This window comes from Bos taurus, chromosome 16 (genome assembly GCF_002263795.3).
Source record: "Bos taurus isolate L1 Dominette 01449 registration number 42190680 breed Hereford chromosome 16, ARS-UCD2.0, whole genome shotgun sequence".
Taxonomy (NCBI): Eukaryota; Metazoa; Chordata; class Mammalia; order Artiodactyla; family Bovidae; genus Bos; species Bos taurus.
In genome coordinates, this window is record NC_037343.1 from 51946117 (window position 1) to 51963335 (window position 17219).

General features: G+C 46.6%; 2 protein-coding genes across 6 annotated transcripts in view; one reads left to right on the forward strand and one right to left on the reverse strand.

The window, feature by feature from the left end:
- The window catches only part of AGMAT (agmatinase), a 41692-nt gene extending 27342 nt beyond the window's left edge, over window positions 1-14350 (forward strand). For 2 of the 4 annotated variants that reach the window (XM_010813452.4, XM_059875598.1), the window contains exons 3-9: window positions 5304-5506; window positions 8242-8290; window positions 9357-9552; window positions 9993-10172; window positions 10774-10890; window positions 11328-11412; window positions 12085-14350. In XM_010813452.4, the coding sequence (XP_010811754.1) occupies window positions 5304-5506; window positions 8242-8290; window positions 9357-9552; window positions 9993-10172; window positions 10774-10890; window positions 11328-11412; window positions 12085-12158 (904 nt within the window). In that variant the 3' untranslated portion in view covers window positions 12159-14350. Of the gene's footprint in view, window positions 1-3391; window positions 3758-5303; window positions 5507-8241; window positions 8291-9356; window positions 9553-9992; window positions 10173-10773; window positions 10891-11327; window positions 11413-12084 lie in introns of those variants that run through there. The other 2 variants (XM_059875597.1, XM_002694143.7) reach the window with 2 other exon arrangements.
- Window positions 12921-17219, reverse strand: part of DNAJC16 (DnaJ heat shock protein family (Hsp40) member C16) — a 39785-nt gene continuing 35486 nt past the window's right edge. For both annotated transcript variants that reach the window (NM_001101091.1, XM_005217078.5), the window contains 2 exon segments: window positions 12921-16288; window positions 16795-16965. In NM_001101091.1, coding sequence (NP_001094561.1) covers window positions 15889-16288; window positions 16795-16965 — 571 coding nt within the window. In that variant the 3' untranslated portion in view covers window positions 12921-15888.

Sequence of the window (17219 nt, forward strand, 5' to 3'; positions counted from 1 at the left end):
GGTACTGGAGTGGGTTGCCATTTCCTTCTCCGGGGGATCTTCCCGACCCAGGGATCAAACCCAGGACTGCCGCATTGTAGGCAGATGCTTTACCGTCTGAGCCGCCAGGGAAATCCAGGTGAAAATGGTTATCTTAATATTGGAAGAGATTGCCATCAGAGAAGGAGCCATCAGAGAGCAGGTGAGCGAGCAGGGGCACACCTATCAGAGAGACCCCTGCAGAAAGTTTAAAGGACAGGCGTGTTCAGCAGTAGCGAATGATGGAGAGGTTGGAGTTGTTGTCGCATCAGATTAGATCAGATCAGATCAGTCGCTCAGTCATGTCCCACTCTTTGCGACCCCATGAATCGCAGCACGCCAGGCCTCCCTATCCATCACCAACTCCCAGAGTTCACTCAGACTCACGTCCATCGAGTCAGTGATGCCATCTAGCCATCTCATCCTCTGTTGTCCCCTTCTCCTCCTGCCCCCAATCCCTCCCAGCGTCAGAGTCTTTTCCAATAAGTCAGCTCTTCGCATCAGGTGGCCAAAGTACTGGAGTTTCAGCTTTAGCATCATTCCTTCCAAAGAAATCCCAGGGCTGATCTCCTTCAGAATGGACTGGTTAGATCTCCTTGCAGTCCAAGGGACTCTCAAGAGTCTTTTCCAACACCACAGTTCAAAAGCATCAATTCTTCAGAGCTCAGCCTTCTTCACAGTCTAACTCTCACAACCATACACGACCACAGGAAAAACCATAGCCTTGACTAGCCGGACCTTTGTTGGCAAAGTAATGTCTCTGCTTTTGAATATGCTATCTAGGTTGGTCATACTTTCCTTCCAAGGAGTAAGCGTCTTTTAATTTCATGGCTGCAGTCACCATCTGTAGTGATTTTGGAGCCCAGAAAAATAAAGTCTGACACTGTTTCCACTGTTTCCCCATCTATTTCCCATGAAGTGGTGGGACCGGATGCCATGATCTTCGTTTTCTGAATGTTGAGCTTAAAGCCAACTTTTTCACTCTCCACTTTCACTTTCATTAAGAGGCTTTTGAGTTCCTCTTCACTTTCTGCCATAAGGGTGGTGTCATCTGCATATCTGAGGTTATTGATATTTCTCCTGGCAATCTTGATTCCAGCTTGTGGTTCTTCCAGTCCAGCGTTTCTCATGATGTACTCCGCATATAAGTTAAATAAACAGGGTGACAAAATACAGCCTTGACGTACTCCTTTTCCTATTTGGAACCAGTCTGTTGTTCCATGTCCAGTTCTAACTGTTGCTTCCTGACCTGCATACAGATTTCTCAAGAGGCAGATCAGGTGGTCTGGTATTCCCATCCCTTTCAGAATTTTCCACAGTTTATTGTGATCCACACAGTCAAAGGCTTTGGCATAGTCAATAAAGCAGAAATAGATGTTTTTCTGGAACTCTCTTGCTTTTTCCATGATCCAGAGGATGTTGGCAATTTGATCTCTGGTTACTCTGCCTTTTCTAAAACCAGCTTGAACATCAGGAAGTTCACCGTTTACATATCGCTGAAGCCTGGCTTGGAGAATTTTGAGCATTACTTTACTAGCGTGTGAGATGAGTGCAATTGTGTGGTAGTTTGAGCATTCTTTGGCATTGCCTTTCTTTGGGATTGGAATGAAAACTGACCTTTTCCAGTCCTGTGGCCACTGCTGAGTTTTCCAAATTTGCTGGCATATTGAGTGCAGCACTTTCACAGCATCCAGCACATAATAGGCACGCAAATATTTGTGAGGAGAATGAAAGAAAAAAAAAAGGTAAAATGATATGTTCAGGACAAGCCATGTGAAAGAAATAGTGGTAGAATCTGGGCAAAAATGTGTTAAACTAAGAAGAACCTATACTGTGTAGCACAGGCTACCCCAGTGGCTTAGTGGTAAAGACTCTGCCTGCGGTGCAGGTTCGCAGGAGATATGAATTTGATCCCTAGGTTGGGAATATCCCCTGGAGGAAATGGCAACCCATTCTAGTATTCTTGCCTGGAGAATCCCATGAGGTCGAAAAGAGTTAGACACGACTAAAGCAACTGAGCACACACACACTATATAGCACAGGGAACTCTATTTAATACTCTGAGTGCCGAAGAATTGATGCTTTTGAACTGTGGTGTTGGAGAAGACTCTTGAGAGTCCCTTGGACTGCAAGGAGATCCAACCAGTCCATTCTAAAGGAGATCGGTCCTGGGTGTTCTTTAGAAGGACTGATGCTAAACCTGAAACTCCAGTACTTTGGCCACCTCATGCAAAGAGTTGACTCATTGGAAAAGACTCTGATGCTGGGAGGGATTGGGGGCAGGAGGAAAAGGGGATAACAGAGGATGAGATGGCTGGATGGCATCACCGACTTGATGGACATGAGTTTGAGTGAACTCCGGGAGTTGGTGTTGGACAGGGAAGCCTAGCGTGCTGCGATTCATGGGGTCACAGAGTTGGACACGACTGAGCGACTGAACTGAACTGAACTGAACTGAATGACCTATATGCGAAAAGAATCTAAAAGAGTATATGTATATGTATATGTATATGTAGGGGCTTCCCTTAGGGCACCGTGGTAAAGAACCCACCTGCCAATGCAGGAGACATAGGTTCGATCCCTGGATCAGGAAGATCCCCTGGAAAAGGAAATGGCTGGGTCCTCAGTATGGATTTTGCAGAGTCTTAATCACTGGACTGCCAGGGAATTCCCTAATATGTGATTTTATTTAAAGGGGCCAATTTAATGCAAATTCCAGTCTTTCCCATTCAATCTCAACTTCTAGAGATTAAAAATATATAATACCATCCAATGGCTCCATAACTTCATTACAAATCTAACTCTTTTTTTAACCAGTGGGCTCACCTCTCAGGGGCTTCCCAAGTGGTGCAATGGTAAAGAATCTGCTTGGTAATGCAGAAAATACAGAGACTCAAGTTCAATCCCTGTGTGGGGAAGATCCCCTGGAGTAAGAAATGGCAACCCACTCCAGTATTCTCGCCTGGAAAATTCCATGGACAGAGGAGCCTGGCTGACACGACTGGGCACGCACTGGCCTCTAAGTCCTTTTTAGAAAAGGTTATTTAAGAAAGACTTTCTGCTTCCTGAGACTCCCATCCAGACATTTCTTGGTACTTAAAAAAGCTCCAATTTCTCTCGTTTAGAGAAAGGTCTTTCCCCTTCATGTCTTTCAGGTTTTAAAAGTATTACCCTAGGATAGGAAACTGCCAAGGGCCGGATTCTGGGGGGCGCATACCCACTAGGGGCAATGCACTGGACGTCAGCGGGGAACCGCGGGACTAGTTCTATTTACTGAAAGAGCTAGAGGCCAAAGTTCAGAAAAGGGTGAAGGGAAGCCAGCGGCCGGTCCCTGGAGCCCCTCCCCTGCCTGTGATCCCCCGGGCGCCCCTGCACTTTGAGCCCAAGGCGGCTGGGGCTCTGGCTGCTGCGGGGACCAGCGGGGCGGGCAGGCAGGCGAGATGCTGCGGCTGCTGGCGTCCACCTGCGCCAGGGGCCTGGGGGGTCGCGGGGGCTCGCGGAGGCTGGTTTCCCGGGGCCGAGCGCGTCCAGTCGCGGGACTCTGCGACCCCAGCCGCCGCTTGAGCCGCCAGGCTTCCGACGCCCCCCGGAACCAACCCCCTAGTCCCGAGTTCGTGGCCCGGTCGGTGGGCATCTGCTCCATGATGCGGCTGCCGGTGCAGGCCACTCCAGAGGGGCTGGACGCCGCCTTCGTCGGGGTACCGCTGGACATTGGGACCTCCAACCGGCCTGGGGCGAGGTAAGGCCAGCAGGATTCGGGGACACGTGTCGGGCAGCCTGGCGGCCACCGTGCATACAAAACTCATGGAGAGGCGCTTTCGCTCACCCAGAGTGGAGTTGGAAGTCAGTGTCTGGCCCCAAAGTATCCTCTGGGAGCAGGGAAGCATGTCGGGTTGCCTCAAGTAATCCCAAGGGCTCAGCACGTGTGTCCCCCATTTAAAGAAGAGGGAGTTTAGGGACCGAGCCTTCTCCATTCCCTGGCCTAGCTGGGATGGTGGCAGGGGTACTTCCGGTTTACAAAAGCAGGGGACATTAAATTGAGAACAGAAGCTGGCTGCCCTTTCCCAAAACCTCTAGATATCACCTGACTCCAAAATTTGCTCAAAATAAGGCAGGTTTTTTTGGCCGCGCCAAGGTGGCATGCCGGATCTTATTTCCCTGCCCAGGGATTGAACGGGCGCCCCCTGCAGTGAAAGCACAGAGTCTTAACCACTGGCCCGCCAGTGAAGCCCGCCTAATAAGGCAGTTTTTTAAAGATCAAGTTCTGAAGTCCTGTCAGACTCTTTTGCTACCCCATGGACTGTAGCCCGTCAGGCTCCGCTGTCCGTGGGATTCTCCAGGCAAGAATACTGGCGTGGATTGCCATTCCCTTCTCAAGGGGATCTTCCCAATCCAGCGATCCAACCCGAGTCTCCTGCTTTGGCAGGTGGATTCTTTACCATCTGAAGCCAATCTTACCGAAAGCCCTAAGATTAAGTTAGAGGCAGTAAAACCGATTTTCCCAATTGTTGAACACGAGCCATTTCTGACTCAGCTCAGCAATATTCCAGCTGACTACTGATCTATTAGTGCCACCTTTTATTAAATACCTACTGAGTGCAATTTACTTATACCAGCAGAGTAAGGTAAATGTCATTATTACTTTACAGATTAGGAAACTGAAGCTCAGAGAGATTAAGAAATTTAATGCCATTAAAGTAAATTAGTGGCTTTATTCTAATGCCATTTAGTAAATTGGTGATTCGTGGGCTTCTAAGTCTGTGCCTTTAATCTCTTCATTATATAGGTCAGATCAGTGGTTCCCAGGGACTTCCCTGGTGGCTCAGATGGTAAAGAGTCTTCCTGCAGTGCAGGAGACCCTGGTTCGATCCCTGGGTCAGGAAGATGCCCTGGAGAAGGAAATGGCAACCCACTCCAGTATTCTTGCCTGGAAAATCCCATGGACAGAGGAGCCTGATGAGCTACGGTCCATGGGGTCACAAAGAGTCAGACATGACTGAGCTTTGAACTTTTGAGTGGTTCTCTGCGGGAGGATAGGGGTGTGTCTCTCCGCACAACGGCCACATTTGGCAGAGTCTGTAGGCATTTATGGTTATGGCAACATGTGGGAAGAGGTGCTACTGGTATCTAGCGGGCAAGGACCAGGGTTGCTGCAATGTATAGGATGAACCCCAACCCTGCAACAAAGATTCATTCAGCCCTAGCACAGAGCCTGGGAAGCTCTGGCCCAGGGAGAGCCTCTAAACCTTTAGGGATGGCTCATAGAGTGATTCTTCCTCTTCCAGATTTGGACCCCGACGGATCCGAGAAGAATCGGTGCTGCTTAGGACCACCAATCCTAGCACAGGAGCTGTTCCCTTCCAGTTCCTTAGGGTTGCAGACCTAGGCGACGTGAATGTCAATCTTTACAACCTTCAGGACAGCTGCCGCCTGATTCGAGCGGACTATCAGAAAATCGTAGCAGCCGGCTGTGTTCCTCTGACCTTGGGTAATGGCAGCTGCAAGGCCAGTGTAGTTCTCTGAGCTTAGGGTTTATTTATCGTGAGCTGGAGTACAGTTACTTCTCCAGGGCAAACCACTGTGAATATGGGGACAGAAGGAAAGGGAACATTTTTAGTTCATTTATTTTAGCCCCTGGGGAGACGATATTTACATTTTTTTGGACTAGTATGATGACAGAGATAGGCCGGGGGAAGCAAGTGAGGCATTTACCTTAAATTTAAGGGGTTCCTAAAAAGCCAACAATAAGCACAACTGATTTTTCCTTTTTGCCCCATGCTCCAGTATGGCTCAGAATAACAAAATTACTGATCCTCTCTTTTTAAAAATTTTATCATGGATTCTTTTTCTTGCACTGATTTTGATTTTTAAAAATATTACATTAAAATAGTATTTATCTTGATGACTGAGTAGTTCTCTCTCTCTCTCTCTTTTTATGGCCTTGCAGCTTGCAGGATCTTAGTTCCTCAACCTGGGATTGAATCTGGTCCCCTGCAAGTGTGGAGTCCTAACCACTGGACCACCAGGGAATTCCCCAATTACTGTTTCTTGGGGTTTTTTTTTTCAGTGTTCCTTCAATTTTGCATCCTTCAATTTATTCCTTCAATTTTGGCAAGTGCCTCTACCCACCTCATCTTGTCCCAACACTTGATCTTATGCCTGAGAAAAGCTGTTAGCAGGGGCTTAGTTGTGACTTTTTAACTATTTCAAGGATGTTGTTTAATGACTTAATTTGCGAGAACTGCAAGGGGGCCTTTTTTTCTCTCATCAGCGTCTCTGTTAATCTATAGGGCAACTTTCCTCTGATCCTCCCCCTCCATCCTGCCCCACTGTAACTACAGAGTTTCTCCTTCGGTTCACAAATAGTCAAAATTGTACCTTTTTCTAAACATCCAGTTGGAATTAAAAAATAATTTTATTTCTTTATTGGCTGTGCTGAGTCTTCGTTGCTGTATGGGCTTTTCTGTAACAGCAGCGAGCAGGGGCTACTCTTAGTTGCGGTACACAGGCTTCTCACTGCGGTGGCTTCTCTTGTCGCTTCTCTCGTTTCGGAGCACGAGCTCTAGGGAGCATGGGCTTCAGTAGGTGCAGCACGTGGGCTCAGTAGTTGTGAGTCCTGGGCTCTGGAGCATAGACTCAATAGTTGTGGCACAAGGGCTTAGTTGCTCCGTGGCATATGGGATCTTCCCAGACTAAGGATTGAACCCGTGTCTCCTGCGTCGGCAGGCAGATTCTTTACTACTGAGCCAACAGGGAAGCCCTGTTCATTTTACTGGGTGCACCATTTGGCATGTGGATCTTAGTTCCCCAACCAGTGTCCTGTGGTTCCCCTTAGTTCCCCCACCTGTGTCCCCTGCAGTAGAAGCTTGGAGTTTTAACCACTGGACCACCAGGGAAGTCCCTCCAAATTTATTTTTGTCAAATAAGAGGGCCTAGCCTGCAAAGCACAGTGCTAAGGAGTGGAGTTTCTGGCTGTCATGGTTTGAAGTCTCAGCTCTACCTTTCACTAATTATTCATGCTTCATTCTCTTATCTGTAAAATGGGAATAGTACCACCACCACCTACCTTCTTATATTGTATCAGAGGCATATAACTAAGGTGCATATAAAGTGCCCAGGTTTGTGACTGGCATGTTTTAAGCTTCAATTATAAGCTTTTGTTGTTATTAATAATTATCAATGGTAATACTTTTCTAGGCCTGTGCTGTCTAGTGTGGTAGCCCCTAGCCATAGGTGGCTGTTTGAATTGCAATAAAATAATCATTCAGTTCCTCAGTTGCATGAGCCACATTTCCATAGCCAATGGCTAGGGCCCACCATGTTGGTCAATGCAGATACAGAGCATGTATGTCACTGATGAAAGTTTACCTGGGCAGAGCTGGTTCTGACCATTTTCCCCATAAGCCTTAATTTTGTTGTTCAGTCGCTCAGTTGTGTCCAAATCTTGCAACCCCATGGACTGCTGCTTGCTCAAATTCACTCCATTGAGTCAGCGATGCCATCCAACCATCTCATCCTCTGTCATCCCCTTCTCCTGCCTTCTATCTTCCCAGCATCAAGGTCTTTTCCAATGAGTTGGCTCTTTGCATCAGGTGGCCAAAGGATTGGAGGTTCAGCGTCAGCATCAGTCCTTCCAACGAATATTCAGGGTTGATTTCCTTTAGGATTGACTGGTTTGATCTCCTTGGTGTCCAAGGGACTTTCAAGAGTCTTCTCCAGCACCATAGTTTTAAAGCATATATTCTTTGGCACTCAGGCTTCTTTATGGTCCAACTCTCATATCCACACATGACTACTGGAAAAACCATAGCTTTGACTATATTAAGGCTTAATTTATAAGCCTTAATTTTCTCTTATTTTTTAAATTTTATTTTTTTTACTATTTGTCCACACCATGTAGTATGTGGGATCTTAGTTACCCAACCAGGGATTGAACCCAAGACCCCTGGCATTGGAAGCACGGAGTCTTAACCACTGGACCCCAGGGAAGTCCCTTAATTTTCTCTTTTAAATGACAATGTAATGTCAGACATTTAGTGGCCATTTTTTAATCACTGAATAGCACCAAGATCTTATTTTAGCTATGGTTATAGTTCTTCCAGTCTAATCGAACAGGTGGCAGAATTGGACAAACTGAAGATGGTTCTAGGTGATACATGGTCCTCAAATCTTATTCCAAATCCATATTACAAGTTTTCTTCTTTTTTTTTTTTCTCTTTGAAGGTGGAGATCATACAATCACCTATCCTATATTGCAAGCGATAGCAGAAAAGTAAGTCCAAAAGGCGGAGCCCAAGCGAGGTTTCAAAATTCAGGAGCTGGAGAATGAGTTGTTTGCTGCTAGAGGGCGTCAGGTGACTTCTGCTGGCTCAGGTTACTGGGAGTGATAGGAAATTCCCCACTGAGTTGCTTCTATGGATCAAAATTAATGTCGAGCTCCAGGTGTGTCTGTCAGTCACCAGCTGGGAGCCAAGACAATTTATTATTAACGCCTTGGCCACCCTCGCTTGCCCTAGATCTGCTCTGTTATGCAGGCTCAGCATTTGCCTCTGTTTTTGGAAGATGAGCCTTTACTGAAATACACAACCCCAGTTAACTTTAGTTTCTGTTTTGCTTCAAAGGCCAAATACAAATACTGACAAGCACTGTGGTGTTTCTTGCTGAGGGGAGGCCCTGTTTTTTCCTGAAAGGCCCCCTTTCCCAGAAGTTGAGGAGATGGATTTTTCCAGTAGTGAAAGTCTACCAGGCGTTGACTAATTTTGGTTACTTTGAGAAAGAGACAGATGGGCGGAGGTGATGCTGCTCCAGAATTGAGGAGAGATGTGTGGGTAGCCTTCTGGCCGGGGGTGGGTAGGCCCAAGTCTTTTCTTGAAGATATGTTAGCCTGGCATGGATTTGGATTGTCTGTTTATTTTGGGTGCCTGGAAGGGTTGATGGAAATTATAGAGAGCTGGGAGTGGGAGAGCTGCTTCTTGGTAGTGTGGTTGAAGAAAGGGTGGCGTTGATTTGCTGAGCCTTCACACAAGCTCACCTGAACCACCACCCTATCTTCTCATCCTACCAGCACTCTCTGTCTTTAAATAAAGAAAATTCTGGGTGAGAGGTAGAGAGGGTCAGCTAAAGCACATGACTATTTCCTGCCTGATTCCGCTGAGCTTATTTTTCTTCTGAGATGCTCAGGGATTTGAAGCCAGAAGCCAGTTGCAAGGCTGGTAATTGATGCCAGGCTGCCCTCCCTCTATGGCTCTGAGTTGTCACTAGGTTTTGCTAGCCTGGAGGCTTGCTGTGTTCAGGCCCCACTGGAGGCCTGGCCTCTGAGCTGCCCTGTTTTTCAACAGGCATGGTCCTGTGGGGCTGGTGCACGTGGACGCTCACATGGACATGGCTGACAAGGCCCTCGGGGAGAAGCTCTATCACGGGACCCCCTTCCGCCGGTGCGTGGATGAGGGACTCCTGGACTGCAAGCGTGTGGTGCAGATCGGCATCCGGGGTTCTTCCACGACCTTGGATACCTACAGATACAGCCGGAGCCAGGTGACAGACCGAAAGCCCCCACTGCTGTCCCCAGCCCCTCACACTGCCTTCCTCTTCATCAGCTAATCGATGGCAGCTATGGATTCAATGGGGTTTTGCTGATCAAGTTCACAAAGTGGGGATGGAAGCTGAGTTTGCATCATATGGAGCAGAGAGGAGCAAGGGTGCTAGTTGACGAGGCAGATGAAGCTTTATCGCTGGGGAAGGGAGACAAGCAGGAACAAACCAAGCCCTTAGATGTTGCTGGCTTGGAAAAGAGCCAAGGAGGTCTGGACACAAGTCAATGGGTCTGATCTTGGGATGACAGTTCCCTCCTCATGGAGACTGAGGATCAAATGTGAGGTGCACGTAAGCTGAGAATACAGTGGGCCCACAGACAATGCCTTGTAGATACTCCAGGTCCAAGTGTCAACCTTCTGCTCCAATTTCTACCTTTCCAGGGCTTCCGGGTGGTCCTGGCTGAAGACTGCTGGCTGAAGTCACTGGTTCCTTTGATGGGGGAAGTGAGGCAGCAGATGGGAGGCAGACCCATTTATATCAGCTTTGATATTGATGGCTTGGACCCTGCTTACGCCCCAGGCACAGGGACACCTGAAATTGCTGGTCTTACTCCTAGTCAGGTAAGGAACTCCACCAGCGACACATCTTTGGGGTGAGGACACTGAGTCTCCCACTTTCCTGGGACTTGAATTGAGTCTTCAGGAATCAGATGGGATTTTAAAATCAGAGCACTTGGGCCTTTATTGTTCGCAGGGCTGATCACAGGTTTGGATTTTCCCTTACTGATGAGCAACTGATCTTGGCAAGGGCCCTCCTTTCTTTTCTGGGATATAACAACAATCTGTTATTTGGTCTTTCTGCCTCTGGTCCACCTGTCCATGGGGACAGTATTGTAGTACCCCGTTAAGACTCCAAACTTTATTTTTTGGGGGGGTTCAATTTAAAAAATATGCAGTGGGATGAACCACCTCCCAAGGTAGTTCAAGAATTTTGGAAATCCTCAAATAAAGCTCTCATAGGTGTGCTCAGCATACACACAGGGAGGCAGAATTGGGGTGTGGTTATAACCGGAAGGAAAGCTCCAGGGGGTGGACCTTTGTTCTGTTCACTCTTCTTGGAACTGAGGATCGTGTCTGACATATAAGTAGGAGGTACTCACAGATATTGGAGTAAATGAATGAAGACTGCTTGAACTGAACTAATTATCTTCTATCCTCTCAGAAAGGAGGATGGTCATACCTGCCTCTCTCAAAGCCTTTCCTGGTTCCCGCCAGTTTTCTAGAACACACTCCATTCCTCTGCTTTGCATGCTTTCAGCTTTTCACCTGCAAAATGGAGGTAAAGTGATGCTCTTCCAACCACCCCCTCACTTATCCTGTCTTCTGACTACAGTACTTCTTCCATCATGGCGCCTCTGCACGCATCTTTCCCTCTGCCTGGGCTGCCCTCCCCCTGCTCCTCTGCTCAGTCAGGTCTTTGAGCTGTGTCCACCTTAGAGGGGCCTTTCCCCACCTCTGAGGTTGTCAAAAATGAGGTGCCAAAAATGGTGCCAAAAATGAGGACTGCTGCCTGGATGCATGGAACTGAAGCGATTGGTTAGCTGTTTTCTATCATCCCTCGGGGTGCCTGGTGGTGAGTGAATGTTTATTGAGGGAGAGCGACAGTTTCAAGTCGAAGGGGGGGTCTGGGTTGGGAGAAATCCACGGAGGCCTCTACGGGTGGCTTTCTGTTGTCAGTGGTTACCATTGTGGACAACTCAAACTTATCTTGGACAGGCTCTGGAGATCATCCGGGGTTGTCAAGGCCTGAATGTGGTGGGTTGTGACCTCGTGGAAGTTTCACCACCCTACGATCCTTCTGGTAAGTAAGGGAGATAAGTGTGATCTGTAGGCAGCTGCTAGTTCAAACTGTCTTCCTCTAATTAGTAAGTAGATGGATGGGTCCTTTTAGACAACTTGGGAACCTGCTGAGTACATCCTACAGTGAAGAAAATAAACTATTAACACACACTGTACAGATGTGAGCTAATGAACCCTAACAGAACCCCTGGGAGGCGGCTAAGGATTACTAGCTGGCCCCACCCATCAGCAGAAGAGAAACCAGCCTGCAGTTCAGTGATGGGGTGGCACAGTGCCATTCACCTTTGATATTTCATTGAAAAGTGAATTCTCAAGGCACAAATGATATTTATAAATGTTAATAAACTGGGAGGGTCAGCTGGTTTAGGAGAGAAATTCAAAGCAGATGCCATCCCAATAATTTTAATGTAGCAGTTTACAGACTTGGACCTATTAGATTCAGAGGATAGATAATAAATACAATACACACCATAATGATAGGTTTTCCTTTGGGGAAATCTGTTCTCAGAGTAAACAGAGCCTTCTGAATTTTAAAATACTATTTCTGAATGGTGCTGGATGGAGAGAATGCTGGGCAAAGCATGTCGGGGGGGGGGTCAGGTAGCACAGGCAAGACGCTGACCTAAGGCAGTGGTCTGCGCGCTGCTCATGCTTGGCTTTCACCTCTTTGCAGGAAACACAGCTCTGGTGGCGGCTAACCTGCTGTTTGAGATGCTGTGTGTTCTCCCCAAAGTGACAGTCGCCTGAACCTTGTCCTGTGATTCTTCAAGATGAAACAACAGATTGCACAGATGATAACTCTCCAGAAGCACTTGTGTGCAAGCAAAATCTAAGAACTGAAGAGCTGATGCCAATAAAACATTCTGCTAAAAACGTCATTGGTGGCTATACCATCAGGGCATTCAGTGAAACTCGAATCCAAACAGCCAATATTCCTCAGGAGTTTGAATTAACTTAAAAAAAAAAGATGCACTTGTGCTGTTTTTTCCTTTGAAGAATGGTGATGGAGGATAAAGGGGAAAGGGATGGAGAATGCAGTTTATTTACAATTTGGAGGGATGAAATGAAAAAATCCTAAGAAATTATACTGTAGAAACATTCCAGATTTCTATAGTATCTTCCTTTCAAATATAGCCCCTACTCTGAGGAGCCTAGGACTGCATCTTGGTTTTAGGGCTTCTGTGAACATCAAACAAAGTGTGAAAGGAAAAGAATGTGCAGATCTTCCCACTCAAAACCCCAGGAAGATGCAGGAATGTCTTCTAAACCAGGTGACATGAGCTGGCCTCCGAAGGGCTGTTTATACACTTCCTTAACTTACTCCCTCTGAGCCTGTGTTACATTATCTTCTCTTCAAGCTGACCCACCATCTAGGACAGCAGTACCCGAAATCTGCAGTGAAGGCGTGATGATCTTAAGCATGTATTGAGTAACATGTAGATTTGAGTCTGTTGATCATGTGTCCACGGTCAAATCATCACCTCGTGACATAAGAGCTACCCGTAATCATCACACATTAAAATAGTTTATTTCTGTTTCCAGTCTGTAAGATTCTTAAAACAAAATAACATCAGCTTCAGTGCCTGTTTCACAATACAAAACAAAAACAACATAAAAAAGACACCATTTGCCGAATAAGTTATTTGTTCCTAAGAGTATCAAAAAGTGCAAAATATTCACCTTCTTTTCAGGTCTGTCTTGAAAGTATAATCATCTTCCTTGACACACTGAACAGAGAGATTCAGCAGCTGCCAGGCTGCGTTTCTTTTCCAGGGACAAGGTCAGGTATTTGGATGTGAGCAGCATGGCATTTGTCAAGTTGTTCTGCATCAGCTTTTCAGTAATTTACTTAGGAAAAAATGTTTGAGTGTTTGCTCCTAATCCTTTGCCCCAAATAACACAAACCACTTAAAACACAGTCAGATCCCATTTCTTTTTATATCAGGAAAAATGTATGTACTGAATGAGGAGGAAATCAACCCATTATTTCAAAACCACAGCCAAATTTTTATGGTCAGTGATGGCAGCAAGACTGTGGTGCCTCATGGGTGTTAGGGCAGGCTTGCTTACTGACACGTTGCTTGGTTGGAGCTGATGAACTCTACGTTAGACAGACTGTGCCACCGACACCTGGGCCTAATGAAAAAATATTTTTTAAATGGGTGCATGTGTCTACAAAGGCTTGTTTTAGGCCAGTGACTGTCACATCTGGTAAACATGAGGCATAAACTGTACCAACCGGAAAAACCTGCCTCTAACAACATCAGTGTTGTCAGTTCCAAGATACCCGAAGACCAAGAAGTTAACTTAAAGCCAAAATTGGGTCTGTTTGATTTACATATGTGACAAAGAGAAACAGCATTGGCTGAGCAAGATGGTGGCTCATACATTTGACACGGAAGTAAACAAATTCGTGGAAACAACATTCAGGAGGAAAGGCTTACATAGCCAAGAGTCAAGGTCAGTTTAAAATAAAAGTTTCTCAGTGTCCTCTTGGGGGACATTATCTACCAGTCCCCAAACAGCTCTCTAGATGATGTTTTTTGGACTGAAATATTTCCTAGGAATATTTTCATTATTATTGCTTTCCTTTCTTTGTGCAAATGAAAGGTTCAACAGTCTGAACGTGCTTTTTAATAAAATTTTTGAAAATGAACAGATCTGGGGTGTTTTGGTTTTCAGAAATTAAGGTCAGGAATCCCATTAGTATCAGAAACTAAAAAAAGAAAAACTTACCATTGAACCAAACCACTCCTCATATAAGCAACTTGGCCAGAGGAGATGCAGAAAATAATTTTGCATCACAGAGCCAAAAATGAATTCCTTAATCAGTCCCACCTGGGCCAGGTGCCGTGTGATAGGGCAATCAAAATAAACACCCATTTTCAGAGGATCATGTGGAAAAAATAAAGGCTGGCAGTGATTTCATTTTTTTTTTTTTTTTTTAAATAAAGCTATAGATTCCATGAAAACTACAAGAATTTCTGGACTCAATTTATTACTTGCCACTGTCACTCAATCCAAATGGCTTAGTTTAAAGCAATTATGATTAAAGAAAACAGCAGTTATTAACCTATTTCGTCCCATCACTGATTTTGAGCCTTCGCTTTACAAAAGGACAATTTGCTTTGACATTTGAACTCTTTGAGGTTGTCCAAACTCCAGGCAGTTTGCTCTAAAAAGAAAAGGAAAGCTCTCTAACTGGCTGGTAGAATCCCGCCTGGAGTCCACGGTTCACCGGAACCCAGGAAGCTGGGGTGCTGAGACAGGTTTGATCCTGTTACTGGTGAAGCAGTTGTTGTGAGTGAAAAGAATTAAGATGAGACACTGAAATATAGGCCAGAAGCTCAAAGTGAGCAAAACAGGAGTCTAGAACGTGTCTTGGCTCACTTGTCATGAAAGAGGACTTGAAGATACAGCACTATTGGGGTAATAGGGTTCAAATACAACTGCTGAGAAATTTTAAGTTCCTTGATACAAAGACATGTCTGGTATTCTACTGAGGAGACACCACTGGAGGGAAGAGGTTCCTTGAGCCTGACTCACAGCGGGAGTGACGTGTCTTCAGTTGAACATCTACTGGCTTATGGCAGCTTATCTCTACGTTCTGAGAACACGATTACAAGTTATGGCTCCTAATACCCATACCCTAGAACTGACAGAGGCAGAAAGGCATCTGAAAACATACAGGTAAATGGCTCAAGGTCATTACAGTACTTTTTGCCGTGTGGATCCCTCCGAGGACACTTTAGTGCTTGGGAGGCAGCCGATGGGGTGCTCAGAGAGGCGCTGCCTCAGGCCCTGCCCAGCCTGCCCCTCTTTTGTCTTGGGAAGAAAACTGAACTGAAAGGCAGAGCCCCCACTCATCCCTAACCTTTAAAACTGTGGCTGACCAGTTTAGGAGGATGCCCCCCAAATATAGTTTTAGCTATTCACTACCAGAGAAATCATTAATGTAGGATTGCTTGGAACTAGGCCTCTTTCGAGATGCAGACACAGGGCCCAGAAGCTGAGGTGGGCTGTGCCAATGGAAGACCAAGTGCTGGGGCAGAAGCACAGCCCAGGCCAGGTAGGGGAGGCAGGTGACCGCCCAGCACAACTGGCTTGAGAGGCCCCCCCCACCTCCGCTGCAGGGCCCAGCACAGAGATACAGAGATGGGACAGGGGAGGGTGGGGCGAGCACATGGCAGAGACGACAAAGGAAGAGGGAAGGAACAGTCTGTTTTAAATAGTGTGGCATTCAAATGAGGAAAAAAAGACCCAAAGGAAAATATTCTGATCCGGGGAAGTCAACGTGTGGTGTTTTTCACTCCTAGGTTAGGACAGCACAAAGGAAAGATTCTTCTAGCCATTGTTCTGGAAGAATAATCTAAAATCTATCCTCTGTCCGTTGTGATGGTTTGAGTCCTGAAAAATACCTGTTCACAGGGGCCTGTTAAAAAGTCTGAAGAGTTCGAGTCTCTTTTTTGAAACCCTGTCAGTCTAGGTCAGGCCATGACGGGATATAAAACCTCTGTAAGGAGCCTTCCAGCAGCCGTTCCATCCATAAAGACAGCTTGCTCAATTTTCCTTTGATGGGCCTGGGTCCAAGGCCAGAGGAAGACTTCCCTCGACACTCACCCAGATGGAGGGAGGAGTCAAAGTCACTGCACGGCCCCATGGCTTCCTCCTCTTCCACTGCTTTTTGGGGCTTGAAGAGGCAGAAGTATTTCTTGTGGCCATTCAGAGCCAGCACATAGCCTGTGTAGTCACGCTCCATGAAATGCTTGTCGTACTGGTTTGGGATTGGGGCCGCGTCTTGAGCAAATTCTAATAAATATTCGAGCCATTCTCTGTGTTTATCTAGACTCAGGAAGGAAAAGTGTAGGCAGCTGCTCCTGGAGGAAGGACAGAATGAGGATTTAGGGTACTTCTGGGCATATTTAATCACAGGGAACTTAAGATTCTCATTCAGATTTCAAACAATAGGAAAAGGCTTTGTGTTGGGTAGGGTCTGAAGAAATGAAGGAGTTCTGTGGGGCCTGGAGGGTTTCTACAAGGTGGCAGCAGCCCCTCACCCATTTCCAGTTCCCTGCTGGGTGTCACTCTCAGGGTCGGGCTTCAGGAAAACACAGGAACCAGAGAACAGTTTCCTGAAAGGGCTCAGGGGAGACTAAGTTCAAGCTCTTCTGTTCAGAACTGACAGTCAAGGGGAAGAAAGGTCCCTGCATGATGGCTTGAATGGATCCTGGGGCTGGACAGGTAATAACCAACACCATGCTGCCTGGATAGAGCCTCTCCAGCCACCCCCTCCCCGCCCCCGGCTCACCCAAGTGTGCCCGCTCGCCCCTCCTCCTTCCACACATTCCGTCCTGCCCCCTCTCCGGAGCACAGAGGAACTCACGCAGTGAATGAGTAGACCTCCAGAGCGAATTTCTGCAGCAGGCTGGTCTTGGTGGAATTGGACAGGATGAGAACCACGTTCATGTGGCCTGGCCTCAGGCGTACCAAGTTACTGGTGTATGTTATATCTGTGAGTTCTGTTACCTCCACAAAGCCTTTTTTAGGAATCTTGCTGTGGAGAAATATTGAGGAATTAAGATCTTAGAGGACAGGGGGATGCCATTATTTTTAAAAGGAATAAGTGGAAGAAATTGTTATGTTCTAGCCAGACTAGGTACATTATTAACTATCCTTGAGCCTATATACCAGGGCAGGGCGGGACTGACCCCGATCTGGCTGTCCCAGCCTACAAATAGCCTTGCAGGTATTACCACACACCTGTGGCTTTAGTACAGGATGAAGGCTGTCAACACAGTGATCTCTCTC